The 17,618-nt window shown below is 42.3% G+C and overlaps 2 protein-coding genes across 4 annotated transcripts; one reads left to right on the top strand and one right to left on the bottom strand.

Annotated features, from left to right (window-relative positions):
• Positions 1-583: 583 nt before the first annotated feature.
• SPRTN (SprT-like N-terminal domain) lies at positions 584-9,714 on the bottom strand. Of its 3 annotated transcripts, none has more exons than XM_005291221.5 (5): positions 9,309-9,714; positions 7,487-7,586; positions 6,473-6,601; positions 4,905-5,175; positions 584-3,729 (listed from the first exon to the last, which is right to left on the bottom strand). In XM_005291221.5, the coding sequence occupies exons 1-5, from the start codon at positions 9,560-9,562 to the stop codon at positions 2,975-2,977; spliced, it is 1,509 nt and encodes a 502-aa protein (XP_005291278.2). In that variant the 5' UTR covers positions 9,563-9,714; the 3' UTR covers positions 584-2,974. The 3 variants fall into 3 exon arrangements, with proteins under 3 accessions (XP_005291278.2, XP_023962267.2, XP_065446581.1); XM_024106499.3 differs by having other exon boundaries at positions 9,304-9,671; XM_065590509.1 differs by lacking the exon at positions 9,309-9,714 and adding an exon at positions 7,972-9,282.
• A 150-nt stretch (positions 9,715-9,864) lies between these two features.
• On the top strand, positions 9,865-15,808 carry EXOC8 (exocyst complex component 8). The gene is made up of 2 exons (XM_008169737.4): positions 9,865-11,549; positions 12,248-15,808. The coding sequence occupies exons 1-2, from the start codon at positions 10,029-10,031 to the stop codon at positions 12,854-12,856; spliced, it is 2,130 nt and encodes a 709-aa protein (XP_008167959.2). The 5' UTR covers positions 9,865-10,028; the 3' UTR covers positions 12,857-15,808.
• The last annotated feature ends 1,810 nt before the right edge of the window (positions 15,809-17,618 follow it).

Below are 17,618 nucleotides of genomic sequence, written 5' to 3'. Positions count from 1 at the left end.
TTTACACCTGTTTTATACTCCTGGGGGAATTCACTAACAATGGGAACAATTCACTAAGTAGGCAGTGTTAACATTCTGCTCTGCCTGAGGGGGCCAGGCCAGCCTACACCTACCTCCTCAGAAACACCCTGAAGCCTGGCCCCTCCACACCAGGACCATTGTAATAGCGAGTGACAGAGTCGCTCGCTCGCATATTCCCACTCCCCCTCCTCTACCACCACTTCTCTGGCAGTGATTTACATCTCCCTCGGCTACTCCGGATGCCCAAATTGACGCACCCATGGAGGGGTGCATGAGTGCTCTTATGGCTTCCCTTTGCTTTGTCTTCAGAAATCATTTTTCTGCAGGGAAGCAAAGAAAGCTGCAGGGGACATGAACTCTGCGTACATGTGCAGTGGCACAGAATCCCCCCAGGAGTAAATATCATTCCATAGCAAGGTTTGGGTTTGTGGGGTAGTTAAGAAGGGAAGGTTGTGCAGATGTTGGAGTAAACTGTTAAAAGTGACTATTGTACAATTGTGTCTAAAGAGCAAAAAAGATGGTCATTGACAGCCATGTGAAAACCAGACTTAACCACCCAAGGTTCAGCATCATGATTTATTCAGAATATGCAAGACATTTTTGTGAAGGTTATTAAAACATTTTTGTAATGTCAGTATTTTAAAATGCAGTTTCTACAAAAAAACATGTACATTCTATGCATTCTTAGGGATTTTTTTCCCTATACTTTGAAACCAGATATTAGTTAGCACTGGTCAAATTCCATAACTGTCTGATCCGTTTATTCCTCATTTCAGAGGAGGTTAACTGTAAACCACGTTACATTTATAACAAGACAACCTGTATTTACACTTTTGTCTGCATCATAGTCACCCTATATACCTATCAGCAGTACAAAAATCAACCTAGTGTATAATATGTTTGTCTGGAAAGCTAGTTTAAACTGTGAAAGTATTGCTCTAGTCACCTACAAACCAGTCAGTTAAATACCTTTAGTGCACCAACAGAACTGTAGACATTTCAGTAGGCTTTATACATCTTACTTGGTATTCATAACATGTAATACAATGCTATTAGCATATACTGACTGAACTATTAATTAGGCTGGTAAGGAAGCGAAGCAAAGCTCTGCCACTGATTGCAATTTGATGCCTTTCTGGAATGTGAATTCAATTGGAAATCTTCATTTAAATTCAGGTCTTCAGTTAGAATTCTGTGGCAGGACTAGTGATATGGGAATGTCTTCTAGTTTTGCTACTTGTACTCACCCCTATTTTTACTCGTGGTGGTTTTAGCCTTTAGGGTTCAAATATACAAGAATGCGTAGTATGCGTTTCTGGAGTTAAAGAGTGAAAGCCACTGAAGTGTCAATATAAGCAGCAAGGCCAGTGCGAGGGAGAGAAGGAAAAAAGTGGAAATTGTTGGACCATGAATTAGCTGTTACTGCCTGCATGCCAACAATGCACATTAAAAACAAGCCAAAGTGGCCAAACAAAAATTAATAATCTTATGCCGTAACACTATAAGGATGTTTAAATTCCTCAGCTCCTATTCCTGTCCCTCTTAACAACCAATGCTTCAAAACCCAATATGTATCTCTAATAGGTCCTTAAGTCTACAGCCTAATGCTTCATCAAATGCACCAAGCAGTATTAAGTATCTAGAATCCCTCCCATATCACTAATTTTCTACCCATGCTTTCACTTACTCAAGATTATACTAAAATAGACTTCTTGTATTTTTTTTTTAAACTTCTAAGCTGCTCCCCATTTTTGATGAAGACTTAAACTATGTCTACACTGCCAGCGAGAGGTGTGATTCCCCAGGTTGTGTATACGTACTTACACTCTCATCCAACTAGTGCAAATATAAATAGCAATGTAGCTGCAGTAACACAGGTAGCAGCAGCAGAGATATGGCTGAGCTGAGTACCTACCCACCTGAAACTAGTGGGTATGTATTGAAGAGAGCTAGAGCGAGTATGTGTACATGAGCAGGGGAAAATCACACTCCTCGCTGGCAATGTGGACATAGCGATAATTTGAATCTAATTCCACCCTCATTCCTACCTGCCCTTTAAAAAGTTTTGGGTGAAACTGATCTCTGGAGAGTTGGTAGCTGTGGCCAAAACACAATATTTGGTGTTATAATAATATAAAAAATGCCCACCATTTAACACATTTTCATTGTGGTAAACTGATAAGTTGGTATCAGTGTATGTGGAAGGGGACAGTTTAGAAGTTAAATTTAAAGGTGGCCAGCGGTAAGTTAAAGAACATTTTGGGGACCAAGGAGAAGTACAAAAAGACAAAACATGGTTAAAAATGTTAAGCTGCTTTTAGAACTCATCTAAGATTTCAGAATCTAGTAAGTATTACCATGGGAGGAGACATACTTAGGTTCTGCAGTAAAAATGTAACCCAACCACAACTGCATTTACTAAAATCAGGAGTGTATTTGGCCTGGTCTACACTTCCGACTTTATACCGACATAGCTATGTTGGTGGGGGTGTAGAAAAACCGTCTCTCATAGTGACACACTTATTCCAACTACATCACCGACATAGACCACAGCTATATGGACAGAATAGGGTTTCTGCTGGCACAGCTAAAATCGTTTAGGGAGGCGCTTTTCCCACACCAACAGAATTCCTCCTTCTGTCACCTGTGCTGGCATATATATTTGCTGATGTAGGCTTGGTAGTGTACATATAGCCTTAGGCTCTTTGGGACACAAGCACCGTGAGAGTATATAAATCAGATCCTAACATGTAACTTCAAAAAATCAGAATTGCCCTCCCTTCATGCTGAAATTCAGACTCCACTTTACACATATAGGAAAGTTTCCAGCTTGGACAATACAGGTCAGTGTACAGGCACATGACAACAATCATAATTGGATAAACCCTGAGCAATGTAATTTGAAGATTTCAAACAATTCTTAGCACTTAATTGTGAGATTGCATTTCAAAGGTTATGTCAGACAAGAGTCTAGATGTTCATTTATTTTGGTTTCTAAAACCTCGGTCTGGCAAACAGGACAGCTAACTTTTTTATCCGGACTAACAGCAGAACTACAACTTTCAGAGGACACTGTTGGTTCAGCATTGCTTTTTAGAGGAGTGCTAGTTCTAAAAGTGCCATCAGTCCTCTCTCTCTTTATAAAGTAGTTTACAAAGGCAGATTTGTCTTCCATTTTTGGCCGTTTCTGTGGTATACCATCACTTTCAAAGCTGCTATTTCCCTGGGATGAAACCCAGGAACTTAGAGTTGTCTCAGCTTGTCCAAAGGAAGTTCGTTTTGGTGTCTCATTAAAAGATGGAAAAACCGACTTAGCGTTTGTAGGACTTTGGTTCAAATTTCCTCCATTAACAGGAGGAATTTTAACAGGCGACCCATCAACATTCCTGTAAGCTTTTGTATTAGCGACAGATATTTTAGGAAACTTGTGGTTCAAAGCAAAGCTGTTTTTATGCTTGGAGCTATCAGTAAAAACTGGATGGGAAATGCTGGTACTGAATATGTTTGGTTCAAATTTTAGTTCATTTTTAGGAACTGATCTTGCAGTTCCAGCTGCTGAATAACGTTGTGGACTGGGTATTTCTTTGCCCTTAATACTGTTGTTGGAACTTTTGTGTCTCTCGGAGGACCAAAGGCCTGCTCCTCCAAGCTGATATCCTTTTCCACTAAAAGGAATTAGGCTTCGTATATCACCTCCATGTATCCTTCCTGCAAAAGAGGAGTAATTAGTAACTTTGTTCTAATCTACTACATTTGCTCAGTATCAAGTCTGTTAACTAAACAACTTGCTGTTTGAACTTTTAAGAAGTTAAAATAGGACTTGAATACTAGCCTGTTATTTCACAGCAGGCTGGAGCTAAGTTCTGTGGTAAGAGCCCCCAAATTCTGACACACTCGTGTGGCAGACAAACTTTTGCAGCAGCTTGATTTAAATAAAAAGGAGCTTTTTAATTAATATAAGCAGGAAATATATATGATCAATACAGTACCCTTCCTGTTTTTTATATTCAATTTTATGCTGTCACCATATTTCAGTCTAATATATTGTATATTTTCATATTGATAATGAAGTAATGCATCAATAGTTGTCAAGTGTGGGGCTGGGGAGAAAATGTTGATTTTGGAAGCTGGATAGAGGACAGTTGTACCACTTGGCAGGTGGGAGAGAGGTGGGGATTGTGGGTTAATCATATTAGCTAAAGGTTTCAGCTAAAGTCATCACCTGTGAAATAGTGAATACTGAAATTTTACACTCATTTTCAGGAATTAGCAACCCCCTGTGATAAATAAGGTGGTTAATTCATATTAATTCTGGCGGTTACAGATTCAGAAAGATAACATGGCTTAGCAGGCTCGCCTCACAATGATAAGGACAAGAAACTTCTAATAGCATTGTAGAACCTAAGCCTTTGATTTTGCTGTGCAGGGTGAAGATTCTGCTACAAGTTCTGTGGCCCTGAAATACAACAGGGCCATGGCTGCATAACAAATTTTCTGCTTAAAATTCTGGGATGAAAGTTAATACTGATGGAATGATATTTTCATAAGCTGCGTCCCTTTGAATGGCCAGGTGCTGTGATTTTAATTATGATTCGCTAATAGTAAGACAGATCACAGGTAAATCCAGAAATCTGAGTTATTTATTTGGTCCTTCATATTTTTAGAGCAAACATATTGATGACCACATAGTACTGCACAGACCTTTAGCTATGCTATAACTTTAACTGAACACCAGCATTAAAAAAACATGTGAACCAAATCCAACATTACAGAAAATCTTAATACTCAATTTCTCCAGTATTTGACCTATTTGCATTTGTTGGAGTACTGTATAGGGCAGGAGTGGGTCTGAAGGGAAGAAAAGTGAAAACAGAGACACATACCTTTGGTATCAGATGGCTCAGCGTTTGAAAGCTTGGCTAGCTGGGTTTTCTCCTTGCCTTTTTTAGAATAGTTCTCTGGCTCCTTTACTTTTGAGAATGTGCCTCCACAGGTCTGTTGATGGTCAGACCACCAGAAGTCTCGTGCAGAGGGTGCCCTATTCATTGCACGTTTCACATATCCATAATAAGGTTTTCTACTCTGACATGGGCCATTACATCGCCACCAATGTTGGCGATATGAATCCACCTCATCATGAAAGTCGTGATAAATCTAAGCGTAAAACAAAAACACAACAGTCATTTCTATTTCATATTAATCATTCAACTCTACGTGTTTGAGATGTGCTAGCATTCTTTAACTACTTACTACTGATACTCATGGGGAAAATCCTCAGAGAGCCAGGAGGAAAATAGCACATGATTTACCTGCTAGCAGAGAGCATATGTATGCATAGAAACCACTTTCAAATAAGTATAATTTTTCCCTCCCTCCAAAAATAAAAAAGCCTGATATATGGACAACACAGTCTTGCATACTAATAACCATTAAATATTAACTAGCACTCTGTGCATTAAGAGATATTAAGCAATGATGGATCAATGCTTGTTTCCCTTTCATGAAGCTTTATTCTGCACCTAGGCTGAGGAATAAATCAACTCCCCTCCTTGCATCGTTAAGTTAGTAACTGGAGTAAAGAATCTTCTTGAATTTTAATGTTATCTATTATTAATTATTATTATTATTATTCAGCTAAAGGAAAACTGTTGGGTCAAATTTGGCCCAAAATTTAGATACTGTAAAAACAAGGCTTTTATAAAACTTAAGACCAATAGAAATTTTTGCTGGATATTTTGTTTGAATTCATTAAAAAGCCCTATCTGCAACTGCTGTTTGCTCCCAATCAGTGCACTACAGTAAGAATATGTGAAAACCAGGAAGTAAAATATCAAGTTCTGACTATGAACAAAAGAAACTGATGATTTGGTTTTCATTTTCTAAAAAGAAAAAATATGGAGGCGGAAACACCATAATAAAATGTAAATTGGAGTTTTATTCAAAACTTAACATATTTATCAAAGGCATTAGTAATAACATAGATGTGAGCTTTAAAATAAAAAATTTTTGGTTAACCCAACAGTCTCTCTTTTATTAAGTCTTAAAAGCAAACTGGATTTTTAGTTCCCAAATTGTATCCTGAAGTTGAAGTCTTTTTCCTTTAAGAGTTCATAACAACACTAAAAGTTTAAAAACAAATATTCAACCAAAATGGCTCCATATATATATATATATATATAAAAGTTTAATAAAATAAAAAAAAGAGTTACATATTCCCAAACAGGTTTTACTGCACTCTCCTCAACCTGCTTGCTCCCCAGCCCCCCATAACTAGTGCAGCTGGTACACAGCTCTTTCTACCAAAAGCTGTTCATACCAGCTATGGACTGGCTAACAATAAATGCCAACATATTTATCATACTGTATTTGAAATATCCAGTTACATAGTACCTGAATAGAAAATATAGTTTAAATTTTCTAGATTGTATTTTGTTAAGTAAAAATGACTTACTGTAACATTGGCTCCAGTCAAGCGATTGATACGACGCATGTGTTTGCAAAACTCTGGCCCATGGGATTCACGGTCTTTGTCATTGTTAGTGACAAATAATAGGGCATGAATCATTTCATGTAAGAGTGTCTGAAACAAAAATCATTTAATTGCTAGATGTTTTCTGAAAAACATATGATATATTATTTTAAAATATAGCTAATAGCTCGTTTTGGCTTTACTACTTTCTATGCATCTTGATACTGAGATTGCAAATGCACGGAAATAAAATTTGTATGGGTCATAAGAATACAATAACAACTTTCTGCTAAAAAATCATCCTGTCTCAAACTGCAAAATCCACACATTCTCTTCATATGTCCTAAAGGGCATTCAAAGGGACATTACTATGAAGAATGACATATTCAAAATCTGATCTCCCCTGAATTAGGAATTTTTAAAAAAATTATTTCCCCAGGAGAAAAGTGATGCTTGTGAGCCAGCAGTGGGATGCAGATTCTGAGCACTTCAGAATAGGAATCTTGTCCAACTTTAAATTTCCAACCAGTTCACAACAACAGAACTGGCAAAGAACTGAGGAACAGCATGAAACTTACATGTATGATCAAATCCTTCATCCTAGTTTGTGTGTTACTGGGCTGCTCAGCCAAGAGATTGAATTGAAATAATTTTATTTGGCATTCTGAAGCCAACTTTACATTTTTAACATTAAGGAAGGGGATATTTTAAATCCCTCAAAAATATTTTTCCTATTTTTGGGAGTAAGATGGGTGGATGACTTTGGGCCTTACCCATAAGGGTGTCAGTTCAGAAAAATTATGACTGAGATTAAGTATGCAAAATTATGGTAGACAACCACCAGTAAGCAATTAATACAAGTTTCTTATCAAAACAAAGACTATTTTATAATCTAGATGACATTGTGCATTATGAATTCCAGTGCAAAATTTAAGATAGGATACACTTCAGGAGACTTACAGTATGTTTACACATAGATGAAATGTCTTAAAATACCTCTACAAGATCCTTTCTTGGTCTTAGCTTTAAGAGTGGCTCACTGAGGCGGATGGAACACATCCCACCTCTTCCTTCATAGCTGCACACTCCAGCACATCTTAAAAAGAAAAATAAGCAGAAGGTAGACTTCTATTTGTTTTTGTAGCTGGTGGAGCAGAACTGAGAATTAAATACACAAATACTGATCCTCTTAACATTGCCAAGTAAACCAAGAATTTTTAACAACTCTCCAAAGAACACAACATTGCTAAAGTCCAAAAAGCAAGAATTATCCAGAATTTAATCAATAATTTTACAGTACAAACTAGGAAATGGCAAAAAAATTCCTTCTAAAATAGTCCCAAAACATATGAGTATACAGTATTGCTACTGCTTTCACTTGAGTTTCCCTTTTCTGAAACAGAAGAGCTACATCTTATAGTAAGTGTAATATGCAGACATACACATCTTGAGTGTACCACACACAGACTAACAGTACTTACTGTACAGCCTGTTATGATGCCCCGCCAGGTTTATCTACTCTAGTGGGAAACACGTTTCTGGTGTGAAGCCAAGGACGGATTTTCAGTTTGTAAGTGTCCAGTCAGTAGAGTGTGACACATGATGTCACTGAACAGGTCACGTCCTGAGCAGAGGTAATAGGAATTAACTATTCCAAGTGAGCTGCTAGAGAGACACCAGCACCTGACCTTGCACCTCATCATTATACACCACCTCGTGGGGCGCTGCTGACAGAAGTCTGTCTGAAAGACCCAGGCACATCCTCTGCACATCTCTCTCTGCTGGCTCAGTGACCTGCCTGTAGCAGGTCACTGAGGAGGCACCCTCTGCCTTTGCAGACGCGTGGCGGGTTTCTCCCCACATTGCCCCCTCCAGGAGCAAATCAGTTTCTGAGAGCTTGGCTATACTTGCAAGTTAGAGCGCATTAAATCAGCCCTGGGCGCCCTAACACTGGCAAGGCACTTTGAGCATCTGGACCCCACGGCTGGAGCGCCCCGGTAATCCACCTCCACAAGAAGCATAGAGCTTGCTGCACCCTGGCTGAAACACCCAGGTGTCAATGTGGACGACATGCTGCATTACTGCGCTGTGAATGGCCCCTGGAAACATCCCATAATCTCCTGAAGTCAAGTGGCCACTCTGGCACTGTTTTGAACTGGGCTGCAGGCATGCGGATATCCCCTTTCAAAGCTCTGTTTCTGACAACCAGCTTGCTTATCTACTCTGGGACACAAAGCAACCATTACTGTGGAATGCTGCTGCCCCCCGGCCTGGCAGCCTGTGAGAGAGGGGCAAGGGGGGTGATGTCAGGGTTTCCCCCTACCGCTGTCTGAACTTACAAGACAGCATGCTGACACACTCTGCCCCCAAAACACAGTCGCTCCTCCCACATGCACACAACACACTCCCTGTCACACTCCACCACCCCTCCCCCATTTGAAAAGCACGCTGCAGCCACTTGCACACTGGGATAGCTACCACAATGCACTGCTCTCTGTGGCCTTACAAGAGCTGCTACTATGGCCCCGCCACGGCGCTTGCAGCTGACAGTGTAAACACAGAGCTGCGCTCTCCGAGGGCGGGTTTAACTCCCAGCGCGCTACATCTGCAAGTGTAGCCATAGCCTGATGGATCGCAACCTGGGGAAGTGGTTCAGACTAAGGGTCCCCGAGACCCCCTCCCGTCTGCCGGCAGCAGCGATCGCGCTTTCACCGGAGCCGCGAGTTCCTGGGAGCAGCGCGGCCGCTCGCTCCTGCTCCCTCCGCCCCCAGCAGCGCCCGAGCCCCGCCGCCGGACCGCTCCGCAGCCGTTACCGTACAGCGTCATGCGCGGGCTCCACGTCACCGCCACGGCCGCCAGCTTCCCCCAGAACAGCGTCTCGTTGAACTGCACGAAGAGGCCGCGTACGTCGGGGCTCGGGTCCAGCAGCTCCCAGGCCTCGTCCACTACGGAGAGCGGCGGCGGCGGCGCTGCGGAGCCGGGCGGGGACTCGCTACAGGCCGCCGCCGCCGCTTTCTCCTCTTCCTCCCACTGCGCCTGTAACCGCAGCGCCAGCAGGAAGTCTCCGTCCATCGGGGAGCAGCTCCCTGAACAGCCCCGCCGCGCTGGCTCGGCCGCTGCCGCGAAGGAGCGCGAGCGGGAAGCGCGCTGTGCAAGCCCTTCTATCTCCCAACCGGCAACCGTTGACTCGGATTCTGGCGCATGCGCAATACAGCTGGGCACCCGCCTGTTGCCCACTTCTCAGCACATGCGTATTCTACCACTTTCCTTTTGCGCGTGCGCCCATAGCGTCCCACACTCAACTCTACAGCCCCCTCAATCAGCGCTTGCGCAGTACAGCTTCTGACGCAGGAATATTACGCCATTCAAAGCGTGTCGCTCTCCAGGCGCATGTGCAATATGCCGCAGTAGCTGGCGCGCAATCCTGGCGCATGCGCCCTTTCCCAGCGCAGGCGCAGTAGCACTAGTGCTGTATCTGCTGTCACTGTCTTCCGCTCTCGGTGTGTCGGGGCTCGCGGCCTCCCTGCCGGCGGTACCGATGGCGCTGCCGTTGGGTGAGGGCGTGGGCGGGAGCCGGCTGCGGCGGCAGCTGGAGTCGGGGGGCTTCGCGGCGGGCGAGTACGTGAAGCAGCTGTCGCAGCAGTCGGACGGGGACCGGGACCTGCAGGAGCACCGGCAGCGCATCCAGGCGCTGAGCGAGGAGACGGCGCAGAGCCTCAAGCGCAACGTCTACCAGAACTACCGCCAGTTCATCGAGACGGCGCGCGAGATCAGCTACCTGGAGAGCGAGATGTACCAGCTCAGCCACATCCTCACCGAGCAGAAGGGCATCATGGAGGCCGTCACCCAGGCCCTGCTGCTGCAGGCCGACCGCGACGACCCCGCCCTGGGCGCCCGCCGCGCCGCCGCCGACCCCCACAGCAACCCCTTCCTTCCCCTCTCGGCCAAGGAGGCCGCCGCCAGCGAGGAGGGGCGGCAGCGTACGCTGACCACCCTGCTGGAGAAGGTGGAGGGCTGCCGGGACCTGCTTCCCGAGAGCCCTGGCAAGTACCTCGTCTACAACGGGGACCTGGTGGAGTACGACGCCGACCACATGGCGCAGATCCAGCGGGTGCACGCCTTCCTCATGAACGACTGCCTGCTGGTGGCCACCTGGCTGCCCAACCGGCGTGGCGCCTACCGCTACGATGCCCTCTACCCCCTGGAAGGGTTGGCTGTGATCAATGTCAAGGACAATCCGCCCATGAAGGACATGTTCAAGCTGCTCATGTTTCCCGAGAGCCGCATATTCCAGGCCGAGAATGCCAAGATCAAGAAGGAGTGGCTGGAGGTGCTGGAGGAGACCAAGCGGAACCGTGCCCTCAGTGAGAAGCTGAGGTTGGAGCAGGAGGCCCCGCCACGGGCTGCTCCCCCACCTCCTGAGACCGCCAATCCCTTTGACCAAGAAGATGAAAAGGAACCCCCACCTGAGGAAGAGACAGTAGATTTGTCCCTGGAGTGGATCCAGGAGTTGCCTGAAGACCTAGATGTCTGCATTGCCCAGAGAGATTTTGAGGGGGCAGTGGACCTGTTGGATAAGCTGAATGAGTATTTGGGATACAAGGCCGTGAGCCAGCCAGTGAGGGATCTTCGAGCCAAGGTAGATGAGCGAGTCAGGCAGCTCACTGATGTGCTGGTGTTTGAGCTATCTCCAGATCGGTCATTACGAGGTGGTCCTAGGGCCACTCGCCGGGCTGTGTCCCAGCTCATTCGCTTGGGCCAGTCCACCAAAGCATGTGAGCTTTTCTTGAAGAACAGGGCAGCTGCAGTACACACAGCCATCCGTCAACTGCGCATTGAGGGTGCCACTCTGCTCTACATCCACAAGCTTTGCCATGTCTTTTTTACCAGCCTGCTAGAGACTGCCAGGGAGTTTGAGACAGACTTTGCTGGCAACAGTGGCTGCTACTCTGCCTTCATTGTGTGGGCCCGCTCGGCTATGAGGATGTTTGTAGATGCTTTTAGCAAGCAAGTATTCGACAGTAAAGAGAGCTTGTCCACTGCTGCTGAATGTGTGAAGGTAAGTGTGTAAGGAAGGTAGTATGGTCTGGTGAATTGACCCCATTCCTAGAAGAAACCAGTAACTTCTGATTTCTAATCCTTGTTCGCTTACTGATTAACTCTGTGGCTTTGGTCTGAAAGGTGTCCTTTTTTATGATGTGTGAAAGGCTTTTTTGTTGTGTGTGTGTTTTTTTTTTTTTTTTTTTCCCCTGCTTGTCTTTTATCCTGTGAATATCAGCAATATCAAGTTTGGTTTTCCTATGTTTTGCCCAAAGACTGATTGGAGATTGCAGAGTTTGTCAGTTCATTCACATCTTAATTAAAGGGATAAGGTTTATTTGTTAAAATATGAATATACCTTTCTCCACAGAGTTTATTGGATTGGATTTTAATATGGATTAACAAAATTTTTTTAAAAAATACTAAAAATCCATTATTACTTAATTGCCTAGCTTTCCGGCTCTTATGACATGATTCTATTACTGCTCTAGTTGTCCGTAGTGTTCTGTGGCAGAAAAGATCTGCATTTCTAACATAAATATATAAAATCAGTTTTTTTTTTTTTTTTTAAGACACATTTAATCTCTGCCTTATTTTTCATATCTATAAAATAGGGCTGTTACTTTTAAGGGTAACATGGTGATTAACTAAATTAGTCTGTAAAACATTTAGGGTATAAGATATCCAGATAAATATTAATAAATTTTATTATTGAAGGTAGCGAAGGAGCACTGCAAGCAGCTCAGCGAGATTGGGCTGGACCTCACTTTCATCATTCATGCCCTGTTGGTGAAGGATATCAAAGGAGCTTTGCAGAGCTACAAGGATATCATCATTGAAGCCACCAAGCATCGCAACTCTGAAGAGATGTGGAGAAGGATGAACCTGATGACCCCAGAGGCTCTGGGGAAACTCAGAGAGGAGATGAGGAGCTGTGGGATGAGCAGTTTTGACCAATACACTGGTGATGACTGCTGGGTGAACCTTAGCTACACTGTGGTGGCTTTTACCAAGCAGACTATGGCCTTTTTGGAGGAAGCACTCAAGCTGTATTTTCCAGAGCTGCACATGGTTCTACTGGAAAGCCTAGTGGAGATCATCCTTGTGGCTGTCCAGCATGTCGATTACAGTTTACGGTGTGAACAGGACCCTGAGAAGAAAGCATTCATCAGGCAGAATGCATCTTTTCTTTATGAAACTGTCCTTCCTGTTGTGGAGAAAAGGTTTGAGGAAGGGGTTGGAAAGCCAGCTAAACAACTACAGGAGCTGAGAAATGCTTCAAGACTGATGCGTGTAAATCCTGAAAGTACAACTTCTGTAGTATAAATGAAACCTGTGTGTTCTCTTCAAAAGTCTACAGTGTACTTATCAATAATGTTGTCTATGAAGATATATTTTGTAAATCTTTTCCAAATCCCTGAAAGCTGCAAAATTCCACCTGCAACCTTGTTTTAGCTAAAGACTCATGAACCAAATCTGAAGACAAGGAAGGGAAAGAAAAATCAAATAATTAAGGAGAAAAAGCATTGGGGTCATATAATCTTATATTGCATGTCTCCTTTCCCCATTAATGGCCTCTGTTGTGATGTTTTACATTCTGGTTTGGGTCAAATAAAATATTAGTGAAATATCTACATACTTGTACTACATATAGCAGTAAAATATAATCTCTAATCACATTTTGAATTTGTGTGATTTAAAAAAATTAACATATTCCCAAAGGAGTATAATTGCTAGGGTTACTTGAAGCATTCCATGAGTGTGGTTCTTTGTGAAGCTCATCCACCTTTCAAACATGAGTAAATTCTATGGATTTGCAGAATTCACGCTCGGGTAGTCTTTAAGCAGAGATTTGCTTGACAACAAGACAGGCAATCAGCACTACAGAGAGCGCGTAGTCTCTTCAAAAAAAGATTCTCAGATTAAAGATGTTGTTATTAAAAAAGAAAACATTTCCTTACCTAGTTTAGCAAAAGGACATTGTCAACTTAAAAATCCTACCTCCCTGAAGAAATGCTCTACCTACTGTTAGAAAGAACACCTAAGATGATTGCAACTGAGAGAATTTTTTAATGTTATGTATTTACTTTGGTTTTCTGCTGACTTCAGTGGGAGCAGGAGTGGGACACGGATACACACACACACACACCTCTCTACCTCCCCCCACCCCCTAGTTTATTGAGCTCTGGGTATAACTACATTTCTATCCCCTATGTCCCTGTAGAAACCATAGCACAGAGGGCTTCTTGTTTCAAAACATAAATGAGACTGAGTTGTGCGAATTGGAGGAAGGTCATCATTAAAGTACTACTTCATGTTTAGGAGACTACATTCCAGCTTCACTTGTGCAAGGGCATGGATGGTAGAGACAGGAAGAAACGTTTTTCTTAAAGAGAATGACGCTTATGTAGTTCTTAAAAACAGATACCACATGGCTGTTACTGCAAATTTGTTAGTGTTGCTTTCTACAGTACAGTAATTCATTATAAAAATTACCTGTTTCACTCTTTTTACAACCTTCCCCCTCTTCAAACACCAAACTATACTACATGTGCTTGATTACACTGAAAATCTGAAATCCTTTATCCACCCCACAGATACACTATCCTGCCAATGTCCGTTATCCCTGTTGTAGAAGGGACCACAGCCAGAAATAAGATTTTTGATCTACTTGGTTTCACTACAGAGACTGCCAACTAGAGTGCCAGTTTCATGGGTATTTTATGTAGATGCCCCTTCACTTGGATCTGAACAGTGACTACTATCTCATTCTATATAGGTCTCTGAAAATAATTTGCAATTTACTATAGACTCAAACCATTGCCCAGTCTTCTGAATTTTCTCAGTTTCCTCTCAGTTTCCTCTTCTTGTAACCTTCTATCTTCTTAATCTTGAGAAAACAATATTGTTACAAATAATTTTGTATTAGAATCGTAATAGGCTCTTACTGGGCATAAATGAGAATCATACTTGTGCACTTTTAAACTTGTCTCTTTTAAGTGAAACTTCAGCAACTTGTGGTGATAGACACCTTATAAAAGCATGTAGTAGCAAAACACATAACTAGTAAAAGCAAGTGAATAGCTGATTATATAGAGCCAGCCTTTTTTCTACATTTCCATCTCTTTATTTAATGGCTCGTTCTCACACTGGTGACTCTTGGACAGCACTGAAGTCTCATGAAAAACACACTGTAAAAATGCACTCTAAGAACCAGTTCCATGGTCTAAGTTAGTTGAAAGCAATTGAAGGCCACTAAAATAATTGTATTTCTTTTATTCCAAATTAGGACAATGAGAGTTACTGCTCAGGCAAATATTCCTCTTAAATCCATGTTCTGGGGTTATTTCATTGCATTACCCTGAAAAGCAGAATCCACCAGGGCAGTTTGGTGGGTTTTTTTTTTACAGCTGATATGTTCTTTGAAACGCACACCAGTGCATGGTAAATGATCAGCCTTAATGAGTTTGGGAAACATTTTCATATTGGTTATAAAAGAGAACCAAAGAGCATCCTTTATGGTTATTATTTTTAATGGTAAATATTCTGTATCTTTTTTTCCACCGCACTCCTGAAGATAACACTTTCATTTAGGAGTACAGAATAATTGACTTAAAGTTCATTTGAATTTGTTGCAGTTCAACAGACTAAATATTAAGGCTCTGATTCTTCACTGTATCTGAGGGCTTGCTGTAAGGAGCTGGGCTGCAGCACCATGATTCAGAGCTTCCCAATAATATAGAGTAGGAGGGGTGTCCTCTTCTAATTGATGCTGTTGTTGCTGCTGATGTAACATTCCTTACTGCCAGCAGAGGATTGAGTGTAGTGGACCTCAGCTCTGCCACATCTTCTCCTGTCCCTGATGTGACTCCAGCCTTCCCCGATATGCTCCCTCTTTATGCCAGAGGTTTGGAAGCACCCGATATAAGAGGCAGAATCTGCCCAGTGGCTTTAGCAGATCAGAAAGTCCAGGCTTTCATTTGATTTTGTTGACCAAATCTTGTATTTGCTTGGCTGCTATAAATTTACACTAATTTTTGCATATGTAGTTTGGGCTGTCTAAACCACTTTAGGCATCATTGATATTTTGTACCTTGTGATTCTGTTTAAGTCACGACTGAGAATTTATGTAGGGCAAAATAAATTATGGCTGAGAAAAGTGATGTATAAATTAAATTGAACACACACTTTGTACGCTAATTGAAATAGTTATGATTAAAATAAACATATTTTGAAAGTCCCTTTTTAATAAATAAAATTTCAGATTTGCTTACACTACTGTTAGGTAGCACTTTTCTTTTCCTAAAACAAAATGCAGGTAGGAAGAGTATTGTTCAATTTTTAGTTTAGTATTTGGATTAACTATTCAGGTGATATACTAATTTTGCAATTTTGGTGGTTTGGAGTGGAGTAATCATATTTCTGTTATTAGAATTTTTTCATTTTGAGAGGCCATTGTGTGTAAAATTCGATAATTCCTTTAGCTGCTTTGATAAAATTGTGAATGTCTGCATATAGTCAAGACATTTTTACTCATGGGAGTTGATGTGTTTCAGATACTTTAATGCCGTAACATTTCTGAGTGGAGAGACCATATACTAGACTTTGTATGGATACAAATTCCTAGTCATATGAATAGAAGTGTTGTAGTAGGGGAATAGAAATGTTGAACCAGCCTCCTGATCAGAAAAAAGCTATTGAGGACCTTATCCAAAGCTTATTGATGTGGATAGCAAGACTACCAGTGATTTCAGCGGGCCTTGGATCACACTTTTGAGGTAGATGAAAGAGGCAACTAAATAATGTATCAGTTCAGTTACTTGCATACAGACTAGGCAATTGACATAACAGGTTACAGTTTAGAGAAACAATTTCTCAACATCTTAAGTGATGGTTTCTTGGAACAGCTAGTTCTAGAATTGAGTAGAGGCTGTTCTCAACATAGTTCTAAGTTATGCACAAGCATGGATTCAAGAAGTAACTGTAGTCGTGTCACGAAATAATAGTGACCACAAAGTAATTAAGTTCAACATCCTGTGAGAAGAAAATGTAGGACTGTGACACTAAATGTTGGAAAGGGAGATTTAAAAAAAAAGTGGAAGCTGCTCTAATGGGCTCTAAACTCAATATTAAGGAATGTAAAATTGTTATTCTTAACCATTCCATAACAGAGTCATAGAATGCAAACACAATCCTTAAACCAAAAAGGAAGCTGGGAAATAAAACCCAATATGATTAAGTGATAAGTTTCAAGAGGTTATTTCAATAGGCATTTTTCAGAAAATGGTAATCCAACCCCGGTGAAGCCAATAGAAAGCATAAACAACAGGGGGTAACAGAAATGAGGAAGGCAAAGAGCAAACAAATGAAGATCAAAAAGACACATTTTTAATGTATGTCAGAAGCAGGAACTCTGCCAGAAAATTGGTGAATCCATAGGACTACTAGGGTGGAGAGAGCCATTAAGGAAGATAAAATCTTTACCGAGAAGCTAAATAATTTGTTTGTATCAGTCTTCACTACAGAAGATATTGGAGAGATGCCTACTACCCCAGTGCTACACTTTAGATGAAATGAATTGTCAGAAGAGGAGAGGAACAAACTGGTAAGATAAAGAGCAACAAGTCACCAGGGCTACCATGGTATACAACCAAGAGTTCTGAAGGAACTTAAGAATGAAGTGGTTGGGCCAGGTGGCGAACAGTACGGTTGCACTGTTTAGGACAGTACAGTAACGCCTCGCTTTACATTGTAGTTATGTTCCTGAAAAATGCAACTTTAAGTGAAACGATGTTAAACTAATCCAATTTTCCCATAAGATGTAATGTAAATGCGGGGCGTTAGGTTCCAAGGAAATTTTTGGGGGGCAGACAAAAGGCATTATATGCTGTACTGTACTGTGGTGGGGAGGTGCCCCTGGCTTACCCCTGGGGCTCAGGGCTGGTGGTGCAGGGTCTGGGAGGGAGTTAGGGTGTGGGAGGGCACTCAGGGTGGGGGTGTGGGATCTGGGAGGGAGTTAGGGTGCGGAAGGGCGCTCAGGGTGGGGGTGCGGGAGGAGGCTCAGGGCTGGGGCAGGCAGGAGGTGCAG

Source organism: Chrysemys picta, chromosome 3 (assembly GCF_011386835.1).
Source record: "Chrysemys picta bellii isolate R12L10 chromosome 3, ASM1138683v2, whole genome shotgun sequence".
Lineage (NCBI taxonomy): Eukaryota > Metazoa > Chordata > Testudines > Emydidae > Chrysemys > Chrysemys picta.
Note: the sequence above shows the minus strand (reverse complement) of the source record. Positions and strands in the feature narration are given on the sequence as shown.